The sequence below is a fragment of the Diadema setosum genome, chromosome 8 (genome assembly GCF_964275005.1).
Source record: "Diadema setosum chromosome 8, eeDiaSeto1, whole genome shotgun sequence".
Classification (NCBI taxonomy): domain Eukaryota; kingdom Metazoa; phylum Echinodermata; class Echinoidea; order Diadematoida; family Diadematidae; genus Diadema; species Diadema setosum.
The window spans coordinates 6,234,836-6,257,606 of NC_092692.1; the positions used below are offsets into that span (position 1 = coordinate 6,234,836).

Consider the following 22,771-nt stretch of genomic DNA (forward strand, 5'->3'; position numbering starts at 1 on the left):
GGGGGAGGCACAAAGCTTCTCCCCCCCACCCCCCACCCCCCCCCCCCAAAAAAAAGGCTGCGCCGGTCCGGTTATGGGCTTGTAGTCGTGGTGATGGTGACCATCCCCCCCCCCCACTCCTCAGTATGGATTTACGCCGTTGGTATTGACACACAAAGGTACGTGAATAATGCTGTTAGTTTTCGACCCATTTTATAAAACAAATGATGCACAGGATTATTTCGTGGCGTTAGTGAAGGTGCGGCGCACTCTCGATTATTGACAACGGTTGCAAACATTGCAATGGTCGCACCATTGTCAATACTCTCGAGCGCGCCGCACCTTCACTAACACACTCTATCCTGTGCATCATTTAACGAACATGTTTCGAACAGTGATACCACTCACCGCATGAGGGCGCAGAATGTCAAACCACGTAAGAGAAGCACGCACCACAAAAGTACTAAGAATTACACCTATAAACACTAATTAACGAATGACCGTACGTGCAACATGATTTTGTTTCATAATTATATCACACAATAAACCAATGATAATTATACATGTCAGTTGATTGCAGATAGATTTCTCGTGCACTCATGCACCAGTGATATAGCTTAAATCATTTTGGTGAATTTCAAAATGTACAACACGTGGAACTTTTTAATTTCCTCATTAAACATTCGTGGTAGTCAGTTGATTTTCAACATATTTATTGAAATATTGTGTACTGATATTCTTATTAAATCCAAAAATGTTCACCGCTTTCCTGTAAAATTGGCATATCGATAATCTTAGATATATGAAGATGATCAATTACAGTTGTTTGTTGATTTTTTTCATAGAGTTTAAAAGATGTTACAGTTTTGGTTGAGATGAGGATTCAGGTTTTAACTTTGTACGAGATAATAAAGCCACTTATGCGAAATACTACAGGGCAAAAAGGAGGAATTAGATTTTTATTTCAGGAAAATTGGTTTTGAAATGGTTGAGATATCGACTGAACAAAGTGGTCCTAGTAAAAGGAGGGTCACACCTTTTATAAGGAAAACTTTGTTTTGCATTGAGTTTGGATATCTCAGCAATTTAAAAACAACAAATCAACTTTGAATTCATCTTAGCATAAAATGTTCTTTAAATTTGTGAATATTATCTCGCAAGAAGTGAAAGCCTGAATCCCCATCTCAATCAAAACTGTACCAACTCTTTAAACAAGTCCGTTGCTACTATAACTTATGGAAACTCTCAAAAATATATTTCGACCTATGCTGACACAAAGTACTTAAATACTATATATATATATATATATATATATATATATATATATATATATATATATATATATATATACATATTATATATATATATATATATATATATCATATATATATATATATATACATATTATATATATATATATATATACATATATATATATACATTTATTTTCTGCAAAAAAAAAAACATTGCTAAACGTTTTCTTTGTCAGATTTTCTCTGTAGTGTGTAGGCATCTTTCCACATGAACGTTTGTGATAAATAAATCATCCACTTATTCAAATTAGACTCTTGGATCGCTGTGTGATTTGCGAACGATGGTGAATGTTCGGGGAAAAAATGGCGAAGTCTAACATTCTGAACATTTTTCCTCTCCAATCACGCCAATTGTGTCCTGACGACGAAGGGTTGACCATTCGCATATATAATTTTCACTTAAAATGTAGTGTGAACATTTGATGAGGGTGGCGTTATACCGTCTCAAAATTGATATGAGATGGCCATACGAATATGGAATATCATTTTCTTCTAAGAAGTTAATAGCGCGATCATGGTCCAAAGTCAGTCAACAGTCCAGGTAAGTATGATGCCCATAGAAGGTCAAGAATCGAGACGTTTAATACCCGAAGGACACATAGAGGAAAAGAAGACATTGCTGAAGAAGTTGTTGCTAGATTTCATTCAGCTTCAATTTGTTTAAAATCAAATTAGGTTGACTACAATATGCTTATAGGCTATTTAGATAGTCAATGATGCATTTCCAAGGGGTCAAACATGAAAATTTAGTCCAGAGAGCTAATGGATTGAGTCAAGCAGCAACATTGATAGACGACATCACTGAAAGTTTGAGGAAAATCGGACAATCGATGCAAAAGTTATTACTTTTTTCAAGTTTTGGTGTTGTAATGACTGGATAAGGAGACGACTATAGTTTATGACGTCCTGTCTGGACAACAATACAATGTGTATAAAGAAAAAGGGAATTCCAGAAAAATTCATTTCCATGAAAATGACACATTCCATCAAGTTGATACTGACATAAGTTAAGGGTAGTAATTACACAGGTTGTATTCCTCCTGCTTTCTGAAAGCGGTTAATATCAAGTCTACTTTTCGTACGCTAGAAAAGTGAAAGCATGTTAACATCTTTATATTTTCTTCATATTGTTGTCCACATATGACGTCATTTAAAAACTCAAGAAGTCTCCTTATCCAGTGGTTCCAACACTAAAACTTTTAACATTCATATTTTTTTAATTGTCCAATTTTCCTCAAACTTTCACTGATGTGCTCTACTATAGTTGCCGCTTTCACTTAATCCACATTTCTCTTTGGGTTTTGGTTTCCTTTATTAGCTTTCATTAGGGCCTATATATATAAAGATTTGACTACTGTTAAAGGTATTAGCCCACATTTGTAAACCTGCAGCAATTGGTCTCATAGTTAGCATGGAGTTTAGGTATGATTGTAGTAACACCTGTGCAAAATTTCGTTCCAATTAGTCCATTACTTTCATAAAAATAAATGAAAATGTACCGTATGCATGCGTATAAAAACGCTCGCTAGCTCCGGTCCACGCACGTACTACATGCATGCGATACATGTGTAAGTTAATGTGCGTAGCTAGCCCGCGCTCGTAATTCGATTTTGGGTCGGGTTGACCCGGTTTGAAAATTGATTTTAAAACGATGATTTTCTCTCTTTTATCGAATGGTATAGACAAAGAGCAACAGGTGAGGTATGTTACTGTTATAACTTGTACTTGAAGTCATATTGGACCTGTTTCATGCAGTTTTGATTTTCGTGGGTTTGCAAATGTGGGCTAGTACCTTTAACATGTAATGATCACGCCCGCTTATTCTTGAATTGCCCAACAGATGCAAACATACTTTCTGAAAGATGCATGACAGTTTGTTCATTACGTGGAGAAAATGAAGGTATTTCAAGGATCATTCCATGAAAAGACGGTGCACATGTATCATGCCACATGCGAAATTGCAGTTTAATAGGCACCTACCACTCTATAACTAACATCAGAAATTGCATGTATGTATAGTGTAGAGTCACACAAAAACACAAGAATACACATGTAGGGACTACTATTCAATACATATTTCACATATCACACAAGCACAGACCTTATTATGTCATGTGATAAAGATAAATTTCTTGGTCACCAAAACAGCGATACACATTTTGGTGTATTTTGGAATGCGAAGGACAGGTGGACGCGAGACTAATTGTATCTTAAGAAATTTTGTGCGATCGAGTCAATTGGTTTTGAACACATTGAAATCTGAAGTGTCATTTATGTAGGCCTGCCATGTCAACATCATTCTAATAGGCCTACTGCTCCACGTACGTCCTTCCAGTAGAATTACACTGTAGAAGAGGAACATCGATATATCGATTATGAACGACTTCGTGCATTAATTCATATGCATTTAAACGTGATCAACTTGTTAACAAATCCGTTGCTGTTTTGGGAATGGTGTAAGCCCGTAGCACGAATAATTATTTTCGACCTTGTTATAGACATGCAGTATGAATAATTTGACTGTAACAGATGTCATAAACAACGCGTAGCTTCACTAGAGCTAGACATATATGCCATATATTACAAGCATAATCGAGGCTCGATGTTACCCGACAGGTGCATGTGTTGTGGCTTCATGGTTTATCCAGGGCGGTGGAAGTCACAATCATAATGGATCTATATATTGTAACAGGATAAGAGCTAATAATATCTACCTCAGTTTATGTCTCCTCTTCCTTATAACGATATGTCGCTCATGCGGTAGCCAGTCGCAGCCAGGATCACATGAACTCTTCCAAAATGGTCGACAAATTTCGCAATCTATTCATGATAACGCGAGTTGACCTGTAGTGCGGGGAATCCCCACACTGTGAACCCTCGCGCCTCTGTCTGGTTGCACGCCTCAGCGATTGTACGTTGTATACAGAAACGTTCGCCGCACAATGGTTCCTTGATTGTGTGGAGCTGCACTCGTCTTGGTATGCATTTATCTTCGCCACGGTGATCTTTCACTGCATTTCCTGCTTGCAGCAGTCATAGCGCTTTATACTGCAAGACACGGCGTCTTGAAGTTTGGATACCAGTTCGCTGAGTAAGGTGGAAGCCTATATACCATTCATACAATAGACGCATTGGTGAGTACTTTCACACTCACAATATCTTTCACGAAGAGCATGATATTGTGCCATGAGCAAACACATGTACCTGTGCGATGTCGACGCTCTTATTTTCCACCCTCAGTCTTTGTAAGGAAGATCAATTTCCCCTGCGAATTCTTTTACACTAGCAGGCATCCTTGTCATAGGGCTACCCGTAAATATGCCCTATACACAGTCGTGTAGGGCCGAGCTGTTATTAAAACTTTACGTGGTTCCGCACGCACAGCATGCAGTTATCAGTAATTACATAATAGTACAGTCTGCTATGTCGAAATATTGGGTCCCGTCAGACATTCTGATACACCATTTTCTGATACTGTAGATTGCTTTGATACAAGTTTTAGGCAGCCATCTTGAAATTCAAAATGGCCGCCATAACTAAATATAATTCTACTCATATCTCAGGTTGTAAGCATTATGGAAAGTATAAAGTTGGGGCAAAAAATATGCTTATGATGTCAGACATGCTAATATGCATTTTGTTTTTAAATAATGGATCATTTTCGTTTGCAGCCATCTTGAAATTCAAAATGGCGACAATAACAAATGTAATTGGGCCTGTATCTCATATTGTATGTATTGTGTAAGGTTCTAATTTTGGGGCAAAGAGCATTCGTATGCTATCAGATATTCTGAAACATCTTTTTCTGAAACGATGGTTCATTTTGAGATTATAGGTGGCCATTTTGGAATTCAAAATGGCCGCCATACCAGAATGTATATTTTGACCCATATCTCATGTTGTAAGCAATACAGAAAGTTCACATTTCGGGCATAAACCGGGCTCATGATGTTAAACATTCAGATGCACTTTTTCCCTCCTTGAAATTAGATATCACTTTCGAGGCTGCCATCTTAACATTCAAAATGGCTGCTTTTCAGCTAATATTTCTGGTTTCAAGCAACTTTTGGGCATATCAATGTTAATGGTGGCATGCAATATCAATTCTTTAAAAAAAACACACACATAGGGCCTATACATTCTGTAATGGATTATTCGTATTGGCCACTCTTGAAATTCAAGATGAATTTCAATCATAGTTGGTGCTGCAAGATCTATAAAGTGCAAGTTCAAGCATGCTGGAGCACCCATGTATAAGTCAATCACTTTAGTAAATTGCGTAGGCGAGAGCGCCTCCTGACCTGCAGGAATTAACACTACCATGTTGAAATGCAAAATGGTTTCCATGTGAAACATTCCTTTAAAAGTATTGCGTTTGGGTACAATTTGTGAATATGGGAAATCATGTGAAGATGGTGTCCAAACAAGTGACTTTTAAAAGTATCTCCTAAAAACTGTGTCCTAATGACTAAATGCTCCATTTTACACTCTTGGTTGTAGAGTTTACGATACTTGTCCTATTCTCTAAAAATTCATGAAATAGTCACTTGATGTCTTCTGGGCTCATTCTCCGCATTTGTTTAAAAAATGGTTCTAAATTCTTCCTGAAACACTGACTGTTACATTTCTTGCTATTATAAGCATGATAATGAATTCTGTGGCTACAGTTGGCGTATAGGAAGCTCAGAGCATTTAATTGAGCAGTTTATGCATACCCTCTGGAAATAACTACAATGTATTACATCATATTCCCCTGTAGTAGAGGCACAATAGGGTGTGAGAGTTTACGAGGTTCGCTCTCTGGATCTGTTGTATCAAGACTCCACGAGGGTAAAGCGGGAGATTGTTCTGGTTGAAGTCATCCATGCCCCACTTCTGGAAGGCATGGACTGTGTCATTGCACATTCTGCATGATTCAAGGTTTAGATACTTCTTGGTCCATCTGCTCTTTCAGACATCCTCAAATTTTCAACTTCAGCCGGCACCATAAAAGGCATGAAAAAGCGGCCTATATTTTTTTCTTTCGCAACAAACTGCAGAACATAATCTCTTGATAATGTCAATTGTACTGAGTCTTTTATCATTTCCTTTTCCAGTGATGGAGCAGACTAAACATGCGACGCAGTATGTAAAGCAAACTTGCAAGATCCACCAAGAGAATTGAAATGTCAGTGCCTACGTAATAATCATCAATATTTCTGATGTTCCCTGTTGCTCTTGAAGAGGCATTAAATACACGCAATGGAATGAGGATATCTGCATCCTCGCTGTGAGTGAAGGGTGACAGCTTCCATGGCATCTTTGATGAACCCTTTGTTTCTTTTCTTTTCGTGATGTGGTCTCTTTGTCAGATGGAATTGACTGCTAAGTATTTCAACTTTCAGGCTGATTATTTGGCTCAGTTTTGTGGGTTTCTTAGGCATGTGTATAAAAAATGAACCTTTTATACTGAGAATGAGGAGAAGGCCATGTATGAGATGAAGAGTGATTGTGAAATTACTTAGAACTTATACCTTCCAATAATTGTATTGTTCAGCAATGACTGGATAGTGACAGGTCTATCAGACTGTAGAAACAGTAGAAATGTTATGAGAAGTTGGTGATCCTCTTAAGCTTAATGACTTTGGATCCAATCTTTCTTGGTGTATTTTAATTGCACGAGCTGAATGTCTGGCCTTTCTCATAGTATTACTATCCCAAATATATATATATATATATATATACATATATACTCTTTCAGATACAAATTCTTGAACATGATAACTGCCCTTTTCATCTCTTTCCAGAATATCCCCCTTGAATGTTTCTGATATCTGATTGCCAAAAACCATATTCATGAGTTTCAATGCAGTGACAATGAGATTACACTCGTGTGATGGCCTTCTAAATTGTGGAGGAATTCTGCGATTCATGCAAAACGCCACAGAACTGAGCTAATATTGCTCCTTTGTAGTTTTAGAATCATTGGCTGTACAGCAGTAAGCATCTTCAAAGTCTTAATAATTGAGGATGATCCACTCAAGGGCAATCAGGAAAAAGCGTACTCATTCCTTATTCATTTTGTGTTATACCAGAAATATATCTGGCAAACCTTGTTTCAGTTTGTGGCCAACAAACAAGCTTGTGTATAATGCCTGATAGGGTGACCATGGCATTTCATGGTATTGCGAGACTTTTCCTAGTTTTTCTTCATTCTCTCGAGGCAGCATCAAGTTTTTGAGGATCACCTTCAATTGTATTGATGCTTGCTTTTATACAAATATTGATTGACTAGGATTAAATATGATCATCGAGGTTCCACAACGCGAAATAATGTTTTACCTGAAAGGCAAAAACATTGCTTTAGCGCGCAGTACGCGAATCGCATATACCCGCCTGGCTATATGAGATGCAACGCTTTCGCGCTTGCCCACACGTATGGGACAGTGGTGTGGGACCCCCTGCCCCCCCCCCCCCCCCATACACAGTTTTTACCCCTCAGCATGGCTTGATGACGTCATTCATTGGAACGTCGTCCTTACATTTTGAATTTATGGCAGCCATTTTGAATTAAGAGATGGCTGTCATTCTGCGTGACCTGGAAATGGATTCGGTCTCACTAGGACAATCATTTCGGCAAATTCATCTAAGGCGCTTACCACAGTGTGTTTTCTATGGCGGCCATCTTGAATTTCAACATGGTGGTCTTTTTAATAATTCACAATTAGGATACAGCTGTACCAGAACGCAGGACACCACAAGCATGTGCATTCTTGAAAATTTGATACTTCTACAATAATTGCAACCTGAGATATGGGTAAAACCGTTATGGCGGCCATTTTGAATTTCAAGATGGCACCCTACGAACTGTCTCAAAACAATCCACAATATCAGAAAAAGATACATCAGACTGTCTGACATCACAACTATGCATTTTGCACCAAATTTGAAGCTTCTACAATGCTCACTTCATGAGATATGGGTCAAAATGCAGTTTGCTATGGCAGCCATTTTGAAATTCAAGATGGCAGCCTAAAAATTGTATCAAAACAATCCACAATATCAGAAATAGTTATATCAGAGTGTCTGACATCACAATCATGCAATTTACACCAACTTTGAAGTTTCTACAATGCTCACTCTATGAGATATAGGTAAAAATACAGTTTTCTATGGCGGCCATTTCGAAATTCAAAATGGTGGCTGAAGACGTGGTCGAAAAAAATGGAACCAAAGTTTTTCGGATTCAGCACCCCCAAATTGACAAAGTTAGCCAAAAAAAAATCTATTTTGGCACAAAAATCTCACGGGATTACATAGTAGCCTCTACTAATGGGGCCTACATGTAGGCTACACAGCTCTGACAAGTACGGCCTACGTGTTTAAAGGTGGTAGGCTGCACACTCTCTCGCGTCGTTATTGTGGTAAAATCTTACGACACATTTATCATACATGTAAAATCATATCTAATATATTGTACGCTTTGGCTACCAGTTTGATTTTGAAAATAAGAAAGATACAACAATTGCACTTCTATAGCAGCTCTTTTCAGTAAATTTAACATTGCATGTAACAAAAATTCAAAATGATATTTATACTGCACAATTATACAATGTCAATGTGATATATATGTGATGCGGTATATAGATGTCTCTATAACACTCCAATAACCATAATAGTCCATACTGAAAAGGTACCGGTACTTTAAACGATCACTCACGACGTGCACGATCATCTACATGCACCTGCAGGAGACTTGGATACAATAATTTCATGCTTCCGTTTTCAATATGTGGACTGTAATATTCGTAAGACGACAGAAGCAGCAAACACATAGGGCCTACTCAACGTGATCATGCCGAAGCAGATGTTTTCTATCGCCTAATTTCACCAAGGCATTTCATAACCTTTTGCTTCTTTCAATTGCTTAATACGTCGTACCCTCAAGTTGTAAACAGGTATAATGTAAATTCCTCGAGCTTCCGTTACAATCACCATGTTCTCTTTTTTTTTTTGTTATGCACCGAACTGAATATGATTATTTGGATTCATTTGCTTATTGCGTTCAAATGCTTTAGTGTGAACAATAATTTAATGTAAGGTTTTGCCACTGACATATATAATGTACGTGGTATCGTCGGCGCACGTGTGCAGTACGTAATATTTCATTCCATTTTACTGTAGAAACCTCCGTACCACTAGAATTGATAAAAGTATCACTGTAAAACTCTTTTTAGGCACTCCGGATGAAGTTGACCTCTGGTTGACCATCCATTTTCTTGTCTTCTCTTGTCTTGCTGCAGATGTCCACAATCGATACGTTGATTACTATATTTCTCTCACAGGTGATACCTCCTTGCTCTTACCTTGACATTTATTGGTTGCTTCCTGTCTCTAAGGTATTGAACCATTGTCATAGTTGCAGTGGAAGTCCGCTAATTTCAGTCCCACTTGATTTCGCAGTTACGGCTACTTATCGAAAGTGTCAAGGTACGCTATCAAAGGCAGCGCCTACCAAAATAATACCTTGATTTAAGTAAACTGTAGTAGACACAAAAGGTAACAAAAGAACTCGTCGGTAGTCGAATGACTAGATAGAAACCCAACCTTAAGTGTTACGTAATCACATACGTCCCTTTTTTAAAGTCTACTTTTTAAAGCCCTACATCAGGAAGAATGTGTGTAGCACCGGTAATACAACTGCTTTGACGATTATTGTTTTTGCATAACGAAGGAGAGATCTTAGCGCGCTTTCAAACATCTGGGTTTATTCATTCGTTTTAATGTGTTCATTTTGAAGGTCCTAATAGCAAGACATGTCACAACCTACAAGTTCGGCCCCAAATCTTGGTCTCGGGAAGTCAGATCATTCCAATGTGGATAACGTCACACGCAGTGTGCAGCAAAATATGATGGATATGGAAACGGGTGAGTTTGTAGCTGCATGGCAGATTTCACTGAATCTCATGTACGTTGTAAAATCCACCCTCTGATCGAATCGTTGTGTTACTGAAAGAGCTATAGCTGTCGACAGGATTGGCAGAGATGATCACGATCGGAGAGGGAGCGCTGTATAGTGTTATTCATTTCATGGCTGATTTATTTATGCATGTATGTATGTATTTATTTTATTAATTCTTCTTTCAACAGGGTGGTCCCATCAGTAGGCAAGTACTGTTCTTCCTGGGGGCCCTGAACATACAAACATAACAGATGACAAAACATAAAGACAACATACTGTACGTGGACAAGTACGTGGACAAGTATGGCTGGAATAATTTATCGACGGAGTTAATCTAAAACGCCTTAAAAACGATTTCAATAGCAACTTACACTGTGTATAATTTATATTTATTTTGTGTGGGGGCGCTGTGGCATAGTGGATAAGACTCCCGACTCCCGATCGGAGGACTCGAGTTCGAATCCCGCCCAGTGCTTACGAAGATGGACAAGATGCTTTTACCCACCATGTCCATCTCGTCCAAGGAGTATAAATGGGTACCTGGCAACGCTATAGGGTAATAAAAATGGCAGGGCCCTCTGGTAGAGCAGTGGTAACGCTGAAGAGGCTACCCTGGTTAAATGAGACATTATTATTATTATTATTATTATTATCATTATCATTATCATTATTTATATATCCCACAATCTAGCTGAAAAGATTGTCATAAAAATGAATCAGCTGCAGGCTTGCAAGGAAGATGACAGTGATCTTTTCGATTTATTTTAAAAAAATGCTTTTGAAAAAAAAGATACTCGAAATACTTCTTTTATGGGGCATAGACATGGAGCGCAAAGCGTTTGTTTTTAAAAACAAGATGGAGCAAAATTAATCGTTGAAGATACATGTACCACCACGGGGAAAATAAAATGAGACATGCATAAATTCCAGTCATGCTTTATACTAGATGTTTCCTCTGTTTGCTCCTTTATTTGCCTCTATGATGACCTGTTTATCAATTCATTTTATACATTCATTATTTATATTCATTTGTTCAGTCACATTATGTTCATTCATGTATCGTGTTCTACAGATCGTGAGCAAGATGAATTTGGGGAAATGGATGAAACTACTAAAGAACGTAAAAAACGTAAGAGCGATACAGACTGGGCTGGTGCTCAAGAGGAGCTTCATTCCAGTCCACTGGCGAGTGCGGGAGAACCAAAGCCTAGCTCACAGGGTGTGGTAGAGCATGCCAAACATTATGAACAGACACAGGGTATGCAGCCAGACAGGATGGTTAGGAGACCAGGTGAGTTTGTAGTCAGCAGGTTTCACGTGACCCCATGAGCACCTATAGATTTCATGGATTGTAAGACTGTATTTTCTAGGGGTTTTCTGCCGATTGTAGCGATATTCTGTAAATTAGATATTTTAGTCTGGTTTAGAGTAGTTCATCATCGGTATTAGGCAGGAATGAAACATTCCCGAGTTCATTTTTTACAAGTTTGGTCTACGAGTTGGTCACAGGAGTTGACCACACATTTCGCTCTAACTTCGATGCAGCGATGATACTAACTATCACGTATTTATAATGTACCGGGCACATGTATTCCTGCCCCGCAGTGCAAGATAGATGCCTTCTACTAGTGCTTATACGAACATTCTCTGTGACCACAGAAGTGTCGATTAGGCTTTTATGATTGATTCATACCATTCCAAAGCGATTCTGAAGTCAGTTGTAATATTGGAGTCTGTGTAGTGTCAATAATATCATATTAGCTATGCCGTTTCCTTTGCATTACTTAATATAGTTATATATCAACATTTTACTTTTCTAACGAAGTTTTAGGGTTTATGTCATGACAGGTTAATTTTTGCTGTGAAAATTCACATTCTCTGAGCCTTGCGGAAATGACACACTTAGATCAAATTGATGAGTAAAAAAAATATACGAAACAAAAATATCGGAAATGCATTTAGTTTCTGAAGATAAATTGTGATCATAATTTTACTTCACTATGATAGATGTCAGACTGGATATACTCTGTCAGAAACGATTGAGTCCGAAATATTTTGGGACAATCTTAATGTCAGTAACGACAAATTATCCCTTTGTAATTTCAAAGATCATCGCTTTTTAATCCTTTACTTGTGTATTTAATAGTGTCATAAAAGAATATTTTTCATTCATTCATTCATTCATACCTGGTCATGGTCAGTCTCCATTTCTGTGTGTACATCGTCACCGGAGTCGTCTGTTCAGGGACTACTTTATCTCCTGCGTCGCTGGCAGAGGGCAAAATCCGAGCTTATCGCCAAGGTGAAGTTCCATCCGTTGCCGTACAACGATATCGACGAGTACAAATTCAAAGACAGCGACCCTGTGGATGTGATGATTCTGTGCCACTCCATCTTCAATCGCAGATTCGCCATTACAGACGTCGCAGACGCCCAGTACGACAAATACCTAGATTATTGTTCCAAAGTGATAGGTATGTTTGATGTCGAGGTGGAAAATTTTATTTGATTTTAAGAACCCTTGTTACGTCCAAAATGTTCTTATCATTAAAATTAGGATAAGATCTTTAGATGTACCAGTATCCCGTTTCAATCATGTATCCCATTCTGATTTTTTTTTCATTTTTTGTAGTGAACCTTTCAAGTAACAATAGATTAAAAGGAAGCAAGGCACAGAATGAAATGTTGCAGTGAAATGCAACATGACTTTTATCACAAGGTGGAGGGCCCACTCCCCCCCCCCCCCCCCGCCCAAAATAAATAAATGAATAAATAAATATTCGATTTGTTACTGACACCGGTTCACATATCTGCATATCCATTTTAGTGTTTCTGTCAAGCTTTTATTTTACATTAAAATGTGCATTTCGAATTGTCCTACGAAAAGATGTGGATGAGATGCACTTTGGCAGTTGCTTATTCACAGTGCTAATTTTCATGTGGTGAGATTATTTCCATCTTTTCAGTTATTGCTATCATTGTGTTCACTACACAGGATCCAATTATTAATTTTATACATGATCTCCATAAGTATATTTCCGCAACTCTCGAGACCTATCACAATATGCTCTATTTGCAAACTTATGTGTAGCCTCATTTTTTTAGTATCAAAATTATAAGTGAAATGTAACGTTTGGCATACAATCTATTATTTTTCTTCCCGTCTAAGATGAAAATGCCACAACAGCAGAGACCACATGTCATTTATGATATAGGAGAAGGAAAACTAATACCTCTTGCTCCTTACGCCATTTCCAGTGGTTGATTTCTGAAGACGAAGAATAACTTTAAAAGTTTGTACGACCTGTAATACGTTATTTATTGATACGTTTAAACTTGCCTTCGGAGAACGATTTATGTGGTCTTTTATTTTGCAATGTGCATGTACGCAAATAATATGTGCTATTGGCTGGTTGGGAAGGAGAAGAGTGTGGGTGCAATTCTAAGGAAATATCCGTAGTATCCCTCGTGATAGTGTACTTAAAATTTGGGGCATCCTGCCATCATAATATTGTGAGCATTTGTGTCTTGAAAATGAATATGCATTTTACGTTTATCCTTGTTGCTTTGCGCTCAGGTAGAGGGAAGATGGCCGTGATAGTGTATGACTTCAGTACGATCGACGATCCCGCCAGTTCCTCCCGTCAGGAAGCATTTCAGAATTTACAGCCAAAAACATTTCACACTACCAGCTTGGCTATCACGTGCGGGAATCTCGCCCAAAAGGAGCCGGAGATAAGACAGGAGGACAAGGAGTTTCTTCTAAAGTTCATTCGGGAAGCTGGACAGTGCCCGCGGGAAATGAAGCAAGAACGACGAGTTGGGGCCTTGCAAGAGCTCAGGACAAAGTTGCCTAACCTCATGTCCTGCGGGAGACCACCAAAAGACGATGATGACATCGCCAATGAGAGTATGTATAATTATGTCAATACACTTTCATAGGTTGTTATACTCATGGCTTGTAATCATACCCATAAATATCATTGATTTATTACGTATTCATGCATCGTCATTCATATAGCTCTGATTATAATTAGCCTGAAACATAATAAAAATCATGATACAGATGATTACAATACTCGTTTTAATCTTTTTGTCCAAGCAACGAACTGAACTGTGTGTGTGTAAATGGAAAATCTAGCCACCGTTTGTTTATGGGGACAGCGTCATCAGTGATCCATTTTGATAAGCCCTGTGTGTGTGTGCTTTTCAAGCTAGAAGTACGTGTATGTTGTAGATACTGGTGGAGGTGTATGGGTAGCCACCTAGGGATATTAATGAAGCTGAACTCATGGATCCGTCTTTTTTTTTTTTCAGGGTCAAAGACCAGGGTAGCCAGGAGAACATTTTGCAATCATGCTTATGCTTACAATGTCTTGGTTGTAGCTCAATCTATTTCAGTGGATTTCAATGTGTAGGACTGGTAACTTCTTGATTCCACTAAATTTTGATGAAGCTGACTCCTGTATTCGGACTTTGATTTGGTAAAAAGTTCGATCATTCGTTGTACAGAATTTGCAAGTCTGTTTTTTTTTTCCATATTGCCTGTGCTTGTTTTGCCGTTTGTTATTTCCATTAACTCTCATGTAAGTACATTTCTTGACTATTTCTTTTGCCTGCTTTTACTACCCCTATCTGAAATAATGTGGCCTTTCCTCCTTCACTTCGTAATGAATATCATTTCGCAACCATTGTTGTTGAATCCCCTTTGCAGCATTACTACACACCGTTTCGCGAGAGTGATCCAACGCAATTCGAACGTTTCATGATTACATGATAAGCAGTAGCCTTTTATAACATAGACGGGTGGATGATAGAGATGATGTTGTTTTATAAACCCTTCTCCTGAATTATGATGTGGAAACCAACAAAGTAATTCATGCCTAGCTATTATGTTTTCCACCTTTTCTTCTCGCTCACAAATCTTTACATTACGTTATAATAATTTGGGTATGAAATGACCACTGACCTGTTTTCCCCGTTTCCTTGTATTGTAAAATAGTGACGACCGCGGCATACTGGACTGTGACCCGGCCTGTACTCATGCTTGTATGTGCATGCGCTGATGAGGCGAATGTGAAGACCTTAATGACAGTGATGGATAACCTTAAGGAATGTTACCCTAAAATCATAAGAGATATTCAGTTTCAGCGTCTGCCGTACAACATTGATTCATTCAAGTTACCACCCGGATCTCCGTTTGATGTCTTGCTGCTCTGTCATTCGAGACATGACCGCCAGTTGGACATTTATGACAAATTTCTGCAATACTGCCGTGGAATATATAGTGAGTAAACTTTGTGTTCGCCCTTCAATTTGTTGTACTGTATATTGTGGATGGTTCACGTAGTTTGATGTGCTCCAGTAATACGACTATGATATGTTAGGTCTTAATAATGTTTACATGCCATGAAATTCCGCCTGTACCGTTGGAGTTTTAGGTGGTTTTGAATTGGACTAGAACTACTTTTTATAGTTGTTCAGTTGTTTGAAATATCACTCTAAAGAGTAAACCACAATTACAAGTACAAACCACACCGGAAACCCACTTTTAGGGATGTGGCATTTCGCATGATTAATCAAAACCGTCAAAAATATTCTGAAAAATCATCTGTTCCAGGAAAGCTGTCCATAGCCCTGTTTATTCTAACACATTTCTTTGGGATTCCAGATACCTCTAATTAGATATGACTTAAGTTATCATTCCCTTTTTATGTATCCTCATTGAATTGTTAGATTTTGAGTTGGGAATATATATATATACTGGACAGCAAAAGAAAGTACCCACTTCTGTCAAAGGCCGCACACAAAAATTCACCCCATAGAAATATACAATTTTTGTACACAGGTGTGCTACAATGCCCCTTACTTATCACATGCACATAAGCAAGTGAATGCCTTCATAACAAAGAAGAAGTTGACATGCACAGCGTCTTGGTCATTGAATCAAAAGTCCCACACAACAGCACTCTCCACCATGCAAAAATGACCACTGAATGGATAACATTTTTAAACAACCAATATGTCAAAGTGAACACCTGTTTTGTCAAAATGATGTTAATGAGCGTATTCTGTATTTAGGGATGCTATCCTTCCTGATTATGCTAATTCTCAGAATAAAATCAGTTAGCTCTTTAGACTGGACATTACTTTACTCTGGTCTAAGCAAGCTTCCATCAGGAAAATTATGCCACGTCTTGTTAGGCTTGTAAAGGCTCATTCTGTTACATTTTGTGACTTTTGATTCAGTGACCAAGATGCTGTGCATGTCATTTTTGTCCCCGCCGAACGAGTTCGAGCAGGGGACTATGAAACGGGCTCCGTACGTGTGTGTGTCTGTGCGTCCGTCCGTCTGTCTGTCCGTCCGTCTGTCTGTCCGACCGTCTGTGTGTGCGTCCGTGTGTGATCAAAATGTTCAATTTGCTACTTCTCTGTCATTTATGAGCCAATTTTGATTCTGTTTGCTTTATATGATAGCACTACATGGGAGCTTTGAAATTTCTACACAGAATTTCAGTTGTGACCTTTGACCTTGACCTTTGACCTATATTGTACATTTTGCTACAAAATGCTACTCCTTCGTCATTTCTAACCCGATTTCGATTCCGTTTGCTTTATGTGATGGCACTAGGTGAGGGCTTCCAAACTTCTACACAGAATTTTGACCTTTGACTTCTTTGACCTGTGACCTTGATTTCTGACCTACATTGTACATTTTGCTACAAAATGCTACTCCTTCGCCATTTCTAACCCGATTTCGATTCCGTTTGCTTTATGTGATGGCACTAGGTGAGAGCTTCCAAACTTCTTCACAGAATTTTGACCTTTGACTTCTTTGACCTTTGACCTTGATTTTTGACGTATATTGTACATTGGCTACAAAATGCTACTCCTTCGCCATTTCTACCCCGATTTCGATTCCGTTTACTTTATGTGATGGCTCTAGGTGAGGTCTTCAAAACTTCTACACAGAATTTTGACCTTTGACTTCTTTGACCTTTGACCTTGATTTTTGACCTGTATTGTACATTTTGCTACAAAATGCTAGTCCTTCGCCATTTCTAACCCGATTTCGATTCCGTTTGCTTTATGTGATGGCACTAGGTGAGGGCTTCAAAACTTCTACACAGAATTTTGACCTTTGACTTCTTTCACCTTTGACCTTGATTTCTGACCTGTATTGTACATTTTGCTATAAAATGCTACTCGTTCGCCATTTCTAACCCGATTTCGATCTCGTTTGCTTAATGTGATGGCACTAGGTGAGGGCTTCAAAGCTCCTGCACAGAATTTTGACCTTTGACTTCATTGACCTTTGACCTTGATTTTTTACTTATATTGTACATTGGCTACAAAATGCTACTCCTTCGCCATTTCTACCCCGATTTCGATTCCGTTTGCTTTATGTGATGGCACTAGGTGAGGGCTTCCAAACTTCTACACAGAATTTTGACCTTTGACTTCTTTGACCTTTGACCTTGATTTTTGACCTATATTGTACATTTTGCTACAAAATGCTACTTCCGGCGGGGACATATATTACGCACCGCGGAATTTCTACTTTTCCTTGTTTTCTTTGTAATAAAGATAATCACTTGCTATGGGGTATGTGATTACTAATGGATATTGCAGCATACCTGTGTACAAAAATTGTTTATTTCTAGGTGGTGAAATTTGTGTGCAGCCTTTGATAGAAGTGGGTACTTTCTTTTGCTGTCCAGTGTATATATATACACGTGATATATATATATATATATACACACACACAGGCAAGATGACATCAATCATATACTTATTATGATCAACTTTGACTCCTCTTGTTTCTTATTGCAGGGAAGAAACAACTGGCTTTAATCATCTATGACGTCGACTTTAAAGACGTCACCGAACTCGATGTCAAATTCAATTCATTTCGGGCGGCCCATCCACTCACCTTCGAGCTCGTTTCTGAGGTGATAATTTGTGGACGACTGGACGAAGGATTTGTTATGAAGGCAGAAGACACGGAGAGACTGATGACCGTTCTCGAGAAGGCGCGAAAAGGACAGCCTGTGATGACCATAGAGCCTGGTATTCATAGTGAAGGAACATCCTTAAAGTTATGACTTGTATCTAGTTATTGAGAGACCGGGGCCCTCTTTCATAAAGCTGTTGGTAAAGTTACGCATGACTTTACGAACGACTTAAATATTGTGAGCCAAGTGGGTTTCCTAATCATTGTTAATTTCAATAGCTAAAGTTGAAATTTGCAGATGGTAATGAGTGTTCTTACATGTTAACACATGTTTTTAGTTGAGAGTGTATTTTGCTTCAAAGTAGAAGAAATATTGACATACCGTCGTACTTTGTTAACACCTAAGGGAGGGGGAAATGGACACACATGTTGGCACTTCATATTCCAGTCGTTCGTAGAGTCTTGCGTAACTTTATGAATAGCTTTATCAAACGGGGCTCTTTTTCATCAAAATTTACTGATCGAGGATTCAGCGTTTTGACATGCAGTTATTATTTTGTTTTGGATAAAAACAGATACATTACATCACTCTTTAATCTCTTTTCATCTTTTCTATGCTGGGGTCTGTGGGTGGGATGTACTATCTACATAAATTTGTGATGACGTTTTCTGTAACAGTCGGTGCTCAAAGCATGCAAATGGAGATATTACCAAAATGGCATGTACATGAATGAGATTGAGTAAACTTTGTTTTGATGCTGTTTGTAGCAATGTTTTATTACATCCTATTATAGCTCAATTAAACTGAACTGGCTCATATCATTTTAAAGGTACACGAAGATATGCTTTTTTGTGTTTTTTTTTATTCTGACATTTCTTTGTGTATCTCATGGACAGGGCTTCTTTATTTCTTCTTTTGATATAATTGCGTATCGATTCATCCATTCTTACATTGCCATATGCTTTGAGAATGCTGAATGAATAAGATAATAAAAAATAAAATTATCACGACATAATAGTGATGATGTCAATGATATCATTGTAATGATAAGATTATTCAATAGATTAATCAAGAAGAAGAAAAAAGGAATGATAATTACTGTGATACAATTTTACTGATAATGATGATAATGCTGATAAGGATGATAATGATAATGATGACAATGATAATAATAATAATAACAATTATAATAATAATAATCATCATCATCATCATCATCATCATCATCATCATCATCATCATCATGATAGGTGACACGACGTCCAGCTATATAGCAGTACGAGATTCTTGTCAATACTCAGAGTTACCAGGTATCTGTTCACTAGGTACAGGGGACCATAAGACGAAATGCAGCCGCCTCTTTCCTGCAGAACGAGATATTAATGTATGAAATTGAAAATGTTAATTGCATTGTAATCTCAAATTACTCATTGTGTACCAGATGCATTGCCTTGATATTTCATTCCAAAGTCATGGTATCGGATGCAACCTACGAAACTAAAGTATGTGAATTCTGACTGCTTTGAGAGCCCAGAAATGATTGTTTTATAGTCGTATATTTGCATCTGCTATGAGGACGTCATGATTAATAGATGAATCTTGACAAACTCAGAATTTCTTTTCACGGTGTGTGCCGTGTTTCTGAATTTTTCCCAGCTCACACACTGACAGAGAATCAGATGCCAAAGACAAATGTTGTAACGTCACAGCCATCGGACGATATGTCTGAACGGCCGGAGATGGGCACTGCTGCTCCCTCAACTTCAAGTGCCTCTGATACAACAGCAGAATATTCCACAGGCAACAGGCAACTCATGACACGACCCCCGGCCAAGTCCGAGAATTTACCACAGTATGCCGGGACTTCTCGCCAGCCAGTTTCTCTCTCCTCGCGCTCCATCACTCGCCGGGTTTCAGTATCTCTCTGCACATCCGCACCAAATACAGTCATGGCGTTGAAGTCGACGTTGGAGAAGCTGGGACGCGAATCCCCCGGGCTCATCAACGATGTCCGCGTGCGACGTCTCCCGTACAACGATCTCGATGCATTCCGCTTCCCCGCCAGCGACTCCGTGGATGTCATGGTGCTGTGCCACTCGACTAATAACCGTGGTTTCGCCATTACTAACGTGACGAATGCATTATATGAAAAATACCTGACTTACTGCAACAAGATCATTGGTAAGAAACTTTCTGCATCAGTAAGACCAATAACAACAGAGATTAGGTAACTTATGTATTTGGTGAAACAGACTGACAATGATTATGATCATGTGAATGACCATGATATTACCGTCAATAAGAATATATGTCTTCTTTTCTGTCAATGCCTTTTAAATGGTATAGGTAATTGATACCACCAAATTCCATTTCATAATTTCATTCTTACAACCCCCCCCCCCCCCACCTCCACGACACATAGTCTGGAATTTCTAGTGTTGTAGGGTGTAGTTTTGTTGATTTCAAATTTTGCTGGGAGAAAAAAAAAACTAGCAGAACAAGCAAACAACAATGTCAGAAATAAAACCATTCACCAGGAACTCAAACAAGGCTTACACAAATCCACTAAACTCGAGCAGCTTCAAGGCGTCTCCAGAGTCCAGAACTATACCGCTCTTCTGCTCTGGACGTTGTCCCTTGACACCAGTGAAGCAGACCTCTGGCCCTCATCCACCAATCACCCCACCCCAATATTGAAATAAATGTATCATGCCCTACTGAATATGATATGACAATATGAATATTTTGTGCAACAAAGTCACGATTAAAAGATTGTACGGATGAACAATAACAAAAGTGAACCGGTCATGATAGTACTACACTGTACTTTGATGATACTAACCGGCTACAATGTACTACTTATATTGATGATGACACCAGTAAATATAAATATTTCATCGAAATAATAATATTAAAGGGATGATATAGTATTAGATGAGGTGAAGATTCAGCTTTTAACTTTTTTGTTAGATACTTAGATACCACTTACCATGTTAATAATAAAAATAATGTTAAAGAGCATACAATTTTAACAGGAATTCAAAGTTTATGTGATGAAAATTGGTTTTGAAATGGCCAAGATACCCCAAAACAAAGTAAAAATAAGTGATAGTTTACAAAAGGTGTACTTATTATAAATCTTTCTATAACTGTCTTGAAACTGAACAAAGATATGTTCAATGTCTATTTCAATATTTTAATTGTTGCAACAGTATCACAAGGGAAACAAATTACTTAACGTTTGTTTGATTATGTACGTCACGACATGACTGAACACCAAGTGCAGAAACATTACTGCTCTCCCTGGATGATGCTCAAACTTGGCCACTTTAATATTGGCAATGCTCAATTTCACTCACTTATAACTACTGCTTTCTTCTCGAAGAACGATATATATATATATATATATTTTTTTTTTTTTTTTTTTTTTTTATTGTAAAGCACCATATTTGCTAGGTCTTGGTTGCAATGACTTGGTTTTACTTGGATATTTTTTTCTGTTTCTTTCTTTAATGTGCTTGAAAATTTGGGGGAAATTTGAAGCCGTGCAACGAACTTCCTTGTTCAACAACCTGACTGTATCTCCCCCTCTTGCGTTCACTGCGGTTTTTGTTGTTCTTGTTGTTGTTTTTAATTTTGCTCACATAAGTAGTTTGCCATATAACTAAATGTAACTCGTTCAAAAGTGGCTGATAAAATCTTTAAAAAACGCCCTGTATAGATGGCGTAATGATGAGCACAAAGAAAAGGCTACCATTATCAATTACCTGCTGAGCAGAAGTCAATCCCGTCTCTTATCCTTCGACTGTATTTTGCAGGTCGAAACAAGTTGGCGGTTATTGTCCATGACTGCAACATCTCGTCGGAGTCACGTGTCTCGCAAATGGACGCCTTCGAAAAGCGTCAACCCCTGACCTTTCGCCTCGTGGATACGGTTATCATGACCGGCTCGTTAGATCGCGAGCAATCAATGGATAAGGACGACTTGGAGATCCTCGTGAAATTCTTGAGGAGAGCGAGTTCACATCAGCGACAAAACCATCCGGAAGGTCGCTTGGACAGTATGAAAAGTTGGTATCAGCGACAGAAAATATCCCTCTTTTGAATTGGGAAACCATCCCAGTGTGTACAGTTTCTAGAAAGTACTTAAACATGGGCCTTTTCACTTTTCATTTTCTTTCGAAACTTCAAAGTGATTATTCTGCTTTTTCCCTTACGTAAGTATGAATACATTATACTCGTGCAGTGATTTTCAACTCTCCCTTGTTTGTGTAATTGGGTTCAACACCATTCAAAGGACAATTAAGACCGGTAAAGGAAACAACTCCACCAGTAGTTTTTACATGTAGCTCAATAATTATATTGACTGACACTATATGTGTAGATTTTCTATCATCCACGGCATCTTTATTATTGTGATGTGTAGAGTGATGTCAGGATTGAGACAATGTCATGAAAAGTGAATCTTAGGCTAAGAAAGAGATACCTGCAGTAATGATGCTGAGTCATGATACACATCTTTTATATATCCAGTGCTTATATGCGTCAATGTAGGGCAATTTGTCAATCAGTTGCAGACTTTT

General features: G+C 38.3%; 1 protein-coding gene across 1 annotated transcript; it reads left to right on the forward strand.

The window, feature by feature from the left end:
- Positions 1-10,087: 10,087 nt before the first annotated feature.
- Positions 10,088-22,293, forward strand: LOC140232292 (uncharacterized). Its single transcript, XM_072312420.1, is given in 8 exon segments — positions 10,088-10,199; positions 11,306-11,524; positions 12,435-12,707; positions 13,811-14,143; positions 15,236-15,520; positions 18,067-18,341; positions 19,868-20,369; positions 22,007-22,293. Coding segments are annotated over 8 exon segments (2,286 nt in total).
- The last annotated feature ends 478 nt before the right edge of the window (positions 22,294-22,771 follow it).